This window comes from Branchiostoma belcheri, unplaced genomic scaffold (assembly GCF_001625305.1).
Source record: "Branchiostoma belcheri isolate BF01 breed outbred unplaced genomic scaffold, Haploidv18h27 scaffold67, whole genome shotgun sequence".
NCBI lineage: Eukaryota > Metazoa > Chordata > Leptocardii > Amphioxiformes > Branchiostomatidae > Branchiostoma > Branchiostoma belcheri.
The window spans coordinates 1,555,419-1,563,077 of NW_017804320.1; the positions used below are offsets into that span (position 1 = coordinate 1,555,419).

At 39.7% G+C, this 7,659-nt stretch overlaps 1 protein-coding gene across 1 annotated transcript in view; it reads left to right on the forward strand.

Annotated features, from left to right (window-relative positions):
• The window catches only part of LOC109483895 (glutamate receptor ionotropic, NMDA 2A-like), an 18,478-nt gene extending 15,023 nt beyond the window's left edge, over positions 1–3,455 (forward strand). Inside the window, 4 exon segments of the mRNA XM_019787035.1 lie at positions 631–732; positions 1,251–1,402; positions 2,089–2,309; positions 3,221–3,455. Coding sequence (XP_019642594.1) covers positions 631–732; positions 1,251–1,402; positions 2,089–2,309; positions 3,221–3,455 — 710 coding nt within the window.
• The last annotated feature ends 4,204 nt before the right edge of the window (positions 3,456–7,659 follow it).

The window sequence follows — 7,659 nt, forward strand, 5'->3', positions numbered from 1 at the left end:
TACATGGGCATTGTTACATTATAGGGACATATGCGGTTCCAAATTTAAATTGTTTCTACAGTGTTTGTGGGGCTGCACTCTTACTTTAACAGCTCGACTCTAAACAAACTTAAGCTTGTCATGATATATTATTCTTATTTATCTTTTTTGTATTGGTGCAGATCCAAGTTAATGGTACGTTTAGATCCGTATATTATGAACTAGTCAAAAGTATAGGTTATTAGGATTTTGTTCTTACTCAACCGGTAATAAATTACGTTTCCCACCTGCTTACGTTTCGATGCCTGTCAGACATCTTCCTCAGAGCTTCTAGATTTAACTGCAGTACTACTCCTCGCCGCTATATGTAGGTGGCGCTTTTGCCCCTTTTGAACACAGCCCCAAATGTGGCTAAGTTTGTATCCCCCCTCGAGCTCGTCCCGGTCCATTACGGGGATACAAACTTAGTCACGTTTGGGGTTGTAATTTCAGTAACTTTTGTAAGAAAACCCGTCCGTACCCAACTGCTAATATTAGACCTGTGGAGTATTGGACTTGGCCACCGACTAAAAGTATACAGATGACTATGAAGTCATGAAAAAGAGGAATATATTTTGAAATCCACATATCATCTTTGATGTTTTCCCCCAGGGTATTTGGACATGTTCAAGAGTCAGTGGGTGGAGGGGATCTGCAGCAGAAAACAGGAACTGGAGAAAAACACCCATCGCCTTGCTATCGAGAACTGTTCAGGTTGGAAATCATACTGTGTTTTGGAGTTTATATATAAGAAATATATGAAAGATACGAAAGAGCCAGCCAAACAGCGACCGATTTTCAGAAGCTAAAAATTCAGAACAGTAGTTAAATAGACCGGCTCTTATCTCCCCATCAGTCACTCTATCTGGTCTTCTTTAACGAACCGCGACGGGGGCCGACATCGTTTACTAGATACCATTGACCCAGTGTTGACGTCACACTTCAAAGAAACCACGTGACACGAAGTCTCGTTGGGCCAGTCTACTGAAGAAGACCAGAGTGACTTTTCGAAAGCTCAAGATGAGAACAATCTATTGTGTTGGAACAGAAGTTTCAACTTTAAACAAGTTTCATCTTCGCCAAAAGCAGTACTTATACTCAATTGGATATGATTGTGGAATCATAACCAGTTGCTTAAGTTACTGCGTTTTGGCGTATCTTATTACCTGGATGTCTAACCTTCTTCGACGTATGTTTCATCTTCCATGAAAAATTTGTTTTGTGTTCTTCAGGAGTCTTCATTCTCCTACTCTCCGCCATCGCGCTGAGTTTGGTGATCTTCTGTCTGGAGCACATCGTGCACAAGTACCTGGTGTTCATCGGCAAGTGGCCCATGTTGTCAGACAGCGACATCCCGCCCTCTCCTGTGTACGAGAACGTACAGGTCAGACTTTCAAGCAGGAGTAGGACAGTGGATAGATTTACCCATGTGTGTTATATATGTATTAACCCAAGTTATATATGTTGATGAAAGCTTAGGAAACTGGTAATTTATCTAGTTTAACTGAAACATGATACTAGTAATCAGTAATCTGTTGGCACCAACGCTTCTCGCTCTATTTATTGATGTAACGTTACACGTTTGTCAAATAATCAATTTTTTATTCAATAATATATCGTACCTAGGTATTTGTCAATATTGGGTAACGGGAGAGGAGTGAACTGTACAAATCACTTGAATATTGTTGCTTTGTGTGTATGGGGCTTAACAGATATATGTTGTAACGTCACATAGTCCCTGTCCTTTTAGCAACGCTGGTAAAAAATATTTTTGCAACACTTCGATTGAATTTTTGGCAATATTGTGGGGCTTATTGCATGACGTCCAATACAAAACTTAAATGGCAGTCGTCGATAAAGGTTATACACAAGAGATACACAAGGTTCAAGGAAATGGTTACTCAAGCAGTTTGACGAATTTTGAAAACTGTCAGATTTTTCAAGTAGCATCCACTACTTTTCGTCAGTGACAAAATGTAGTGGATTCTACTTGGAACGTCCAGCATCCACTATTTTTCGTCAGTACTAGTGTTTGAGTAACACATAATTTTGTTAAAATTGATCTCCCAGGGTACCGGAACACTCCGGATTAACGGCGCAGAGCGGGTAGTGGTGACGGAACACAAGGTAATCAGCCATGGCGGGGACACGTTCGATGACGAATGTCCCGGATGTCAGACGGCTCAGGAGCAGATCCACGCGCTGACGTCACAGGTTCGACAGGGTAACGAACAGCTGCGGAAAGCCTTTACACGGCTGGAGGAACTGGAGGGCGATGTGTCAGCAAGCAGGTAGAATTAGTGTGCATACAAGGCCGTTCCTTGTGTGTTTTACACCCAAGGGCGGTTATACGAGCCATACAGATACAGATCCCTGAAGTCTTCGTCAAGGGCACAGACAAAGTGACTGCGAACTCAAGTTAGGAACAACTTATATTCTCACAGAAACTTTTAAAATGAAAAATAAAGATAATAGCATTTTAAAAGACGTTTGAAAAGTTGTTGAAAAGTCATTATGTACCTTTGTCCTTTCTTCTAATTATTATTACTTTGTTTTATTGTTTCCTTTTATGTGTGAGGAGAGGGCTGACATAAGTTTCATAACCTTTTGCCCAATCCTCGAAAAATAAATGTGAATAAAATAAATAAAAGTTGTTGAAGCGTGAGTCAAACTTCCCATCCCAGAAGAAAGGAAAACAAAACAGGGCACATATAGCTAAAACGGTTTGTTTCTAGCTATGATGTAGTTTGTGTGGCTAACATAATTTTACAGTTGGTGTCATAGGAACAGAGTAAACTACCGCGAAGAACTAGGATTTGATTTTTATGGCAAGGCATTTAAATTAAGCTTTTCTTTTCATTTGTAATACGTCTAATGTAGAATAGTGTCAAAATAGAAAAAAAATAGTTGTATACCACTTTGTAAGCCTTGTACGATTTCATCATTCATGAAAATAACCAAATTTGACAATTAGACGGTCTGTTTGTACAACCTCCTCACAGCGGCCAGAAGTGGTACTGCAGCTTTTAAAATTTATGGAGTATAGCAATTTCCGGCATTTGAATTATGTTACGATACTGAGCGCTTCATTTTATGTTTGAAATTTTTGGCAATATCGTAATTTTAGTAGTCTTATCTGGTTAGGACAATCTGTAAGACATGTAAAGGTTGAAAATTCTCCTGTGGTGTTTTTTTTTTACAGAGAGGTGGTCCCTGAAGTTTTGAATGTTCACAAACTTTTAAACGAAGACGTCACTTCGAGAGTACCGGAACAACCTGGTTCCCCGATGTCCCTTCATCGCGTGGTACTACAACTGACAGCCGGCGATCGGGGTGAGGACGAGGATACCTCTCACGAATACGAGAACCTCGGTCAAGCTGAGTCCTCGGGTAATATCTCCTGTCCAGAAACTGCCAAGCATACGGATCAGGACTAAAGCCAAGAAAACACAAAAGGTCATGAAATTAATAATGATTGAAATAAAGTTCATCTGTGTTTGTAGTATTCATCGTACAATGTTGAACTTTATTCCAACACTAAATGAAATTTTCAACGACCACTGTCGCCTTCATCAGGATGACGCATGACCAATCACTTCACAAGGTGATCTCGCGAGAGTTACGGTTGCAGACACGTGAACTTATTCACGCGAGACTTTACGGACACGTGACGTAAACAATCGTGGATAATTGACCAATAGGATTCGCCGTCAGCGTTACTCCGCCAGCCGTATCGTACTTACGTGTGTAAGACGTTAACGCTTCCTTGAAAAAATTGCTATCGATTTTAATGTCTGATGTAGTGGCGTACAGTTGACAGAGGTGGAGATGTCAGCTGATAGACTGTTCACGGATCACAGGGAGCTATGCGTCAAGTCACTTGCCGGGCGCAAAGTCATCTGTCTCCGTCTACACAACAGTACGGATGTCGTTCGTCAAATTACGAGTAATTACAACCTGTGTGTGCTCGCCCTTCCCCCTGGTACACACCGGCAAATCTGACAAAAGCAGCCGGAACAACAAAGTCACCAGCGCCGTCAAACTGCCAATCATGCCGCGGGAAACAATGCCTGGCTCGCCGAGAGGTCGATATTTCATTTTCTCTGCAAGGAAAGCGAGCTAAATGATGCTGCTGCCATACTGCCATGCTACTCAAGAAAAGGCATACGTTCTGTTGTGACAAAATGAGGCACTGCTGTGCTGTGAACAAGCTTAAGTTGAAACTAGAAAGGTAACACTTGCAAAGCAAATGCATAATGTTTACCTTGATCTGGTCTATCCCAACAAACTACTGTACTGTTTATTTTTACGCAATGCCAAATGCATCCATATGTATAGAGAACACCTTTCTGATACAAAATGTAACACAACACAGGGTGTCTGCTACAGCACCAGTCACCATGGTGACAGACGTCTGGTCCAGGTCATTGACTTCATTTGTTTGGAGAAGAAGAAAAGGAAGAAACTGACAGAAAACAACATAATTTCCGTCTGCGATGGTTAACAAATTTGTAGAGACTGTATAAGAAGGTTCTTAATTCAACAATCATATTTACACTTCTGACGTTTCGGTGACTGACTGTCACCTTAATCAATAAGATCGCATTAGCCAAACGTGTACTTTGACATCAAACCAACAGGTGGTTTTAGAAGAATAGTTTATGCATTCTGATTATACGTACGCCTCTGCTATACATTGTTCTTCTTTTAAAACTTGACGTGTAAAAAGCAGTGTCTGTGTGTAGCACTTATGTATCATATACTATCATGGAAGTTCAAATGTGTTGGCAGTTTCGTGTTCAAAGCTACTAAGGCCAAGGACATCTATGCTCTTGCTGAGCCATTCTCTTGTAACTAACTGCAACTGCAATGATATTGTGTTTGGTTAGATAATGATAGATATTATCATAAAATTCATCTGTGTTGGTAGTTACATGTTCAAACTTAAAACTTTAGATCCAACACAAAAAGTTCTCTCACCTAGAGCTTTCGACCAGTCAACTCTGGTCTTCTTCAGTAGACTGACCCAGTGAGGCTTGTCACGTGGCTTCTTTGAAGTTTGACGTCAACACTGGGTCAGTATACCGAGGAAGACCAGAGTTGACTGGTCGAAAGCTCTAGGTGAGAAGACTTTGTGTTTGATATAAAGTTTTAACTGTAAACAAATAAGAGATATCAGTACTTCATTTTTCCTCAATATGTTAGTTCTGACAGGATGTGATGTAGTTTTCTGCTGAACTAAGTGTTTGAAACAAGTGTGTAATGGTTGTTGCAAAGATAATCATAAAGAATAATCTCTCGACCTTTCCATTCTACAATACATGGCTGTTGATAAAATACATGTGGAGTAAAGAAAAGAGTGCAGTCTATCTGTGTCCATTGTCAAGACCGTATTTGTCATTATTTCCCAACCACCCCCAGAACGTTCTTTGAACTGTGGATCGCTGTCTTCTAGTCTAGAATTATTTCTCTATGAAATATAGTGTTTTTATACGTTTTTATATGTTTCAGATCTACAGTAACGTTATTACATCAACAACAAGAGTCTCCATTTCAAGTATCTGCCAAGAAATAGACTGATCCGGTTTGAACTCGATCGTACGTACGTGCACTGAAGCCACGCCTCCCTTAACAACGTCACCAAATGCTGTTCTCTTATTGGCTGAAACGCTAATTATGATTGACATCCTGGAACGGTCTATTTTACTTCGGTTGTAGTTTGCAAAAGATACCACACGTTACTTCATTGTGCAACATACCGTTGTTGATTTATTTGGATAAACGAAACATTACATTTTCCACTTCTGTGTAAAAAGACTAGGACGATATCATTTCCAGTTAACAGCTAGACGTGAAAACTTCATTTTTGTTTCCATTCTAATTTATTGTCAATTGTTACGTTATTTTCAATACCAAATATTTATGTGCTTAATTTCTTACTTAGCATTTTTCTTAGTGTGGCCGAAACTATCCATGGAAACAAAAGACTTTTTCACGTTCTGCTCAGGCCACATCAAGTAATTTTTATGGATGACATCAACGTGCGCATTAATTTTTGCCTGATTTTGGAAAAAAAATTGTTGCCCTCTAAAGTGGTCAACATGCCGAAAATGGGCAAAGATGTCTGTTGCCATGCCGGAACGTGGATGGCTGATAATTATGAATGGCTGATAATTATGAAGACAGGGGACACATTTAATGTTTTGTCTTTTACTTTGATGAAGTGATGCATTTCAGTCCTTTTACTTGAATATGTGATATTCTCACTGAACCAAAATCATTCGTACAATGATTGAAAACTTACTTTTTTTCAGTGGCAAATGGACGTTGCAATAGTTGGCAGTAAACTTAGCACATTATAGGTACCATTTCTTGTTTAACAAGGTTTATGATGTCAAAATTTTAATTTGTAGGAACCTTGTTTTTTGGCACGTTTTTTTTTCATCCTATTGCATTAGATTTGGAGTCTGCGGAGGATGTCAACCATGAAATTTACGTGCTTTGACCTTAAATACATCGTGTAAGCACCAGGACAAGAAACTTTTTGCTGCTTGACAGCTCACTATTTCAATGGAGAGACGGGTACAAAAATATCATCGCCAGACTTTTGTTACGTTTGTTTCACGTGTACTTCACGACTGTTGGCAACACTGTGAGGGTTAAACGGGCCATCCTCCAATTTTAGTTTCCAACTTACAGGGTCACATTTTTCCGCTAGAGGGCGCAGTGGTACTGACAATAGTTTGGTTGTGCGAAATAGCTGGTCTAATATGAACTTCAAACAGATTTATTTCAAAATGGGGCTTGTTTTTTTTTTTTAGTAAGAAATACATATATAGGTACGGGTGGCATTGCGATATTTGACTGCTTTATAAATTTATCCACAAGATTTGTAGATTTAGAGAAAGCATTCCAAAGGCATGTACTGCGTAAGTACAAGTGCGCCAAGGATGGCCCGTTTTCTCATGGTCAAGGTTAGTTTCTTATAACTGCACAAGATGCTTACGTTTCTTATACCATAAGACAATCTGTCTTCACTAGACAACGTATCCTCTGAGGAGGAATTGTCACTAGAAATAGTAGGACGACATATCTAGGTTGCCTGGTGTAGTTACTGGTTCATACTACTACTCGACCGACCGCATTTTATAAACCACTGAAAAGAAAAAGGCCAGGCAACACTCTGGTAGCAGCTTTCTGTCGGCTACTGTACAATAAAGAAGGATATCAACAAGTCGGGATACTATAGTCATTCAAGTAGGCTCTGATATGTAGCTTGCGGACGGATATTTCACGGAAATTTCATCATCCACAATACAGAAATACGGTCCTCTATTTTCCTATTCTGTACATTGGCATTTACAGGGACGTAGAAAAGGCCCGTTGGTGATGGTACATGGTATAGCAGCGCTTCACACGCTGATTTCTAGTTCCGTTTTCCCCCAGTAGATTTATCGTTTTTAGTACTTAATCGCTGGCCTTGGTACAATAAATTCCACAATCCTTCAAACCTGAGTAAAATAATACAAATAGTTTTGATGTAAGTTCATCATCAAAGGTCTACGACGCAAAACCGTGGTACATACAAATAAAAACCTGATTTTCTCGTATAGTCTCGTCGTGTGGTTCACATCAAAAGCA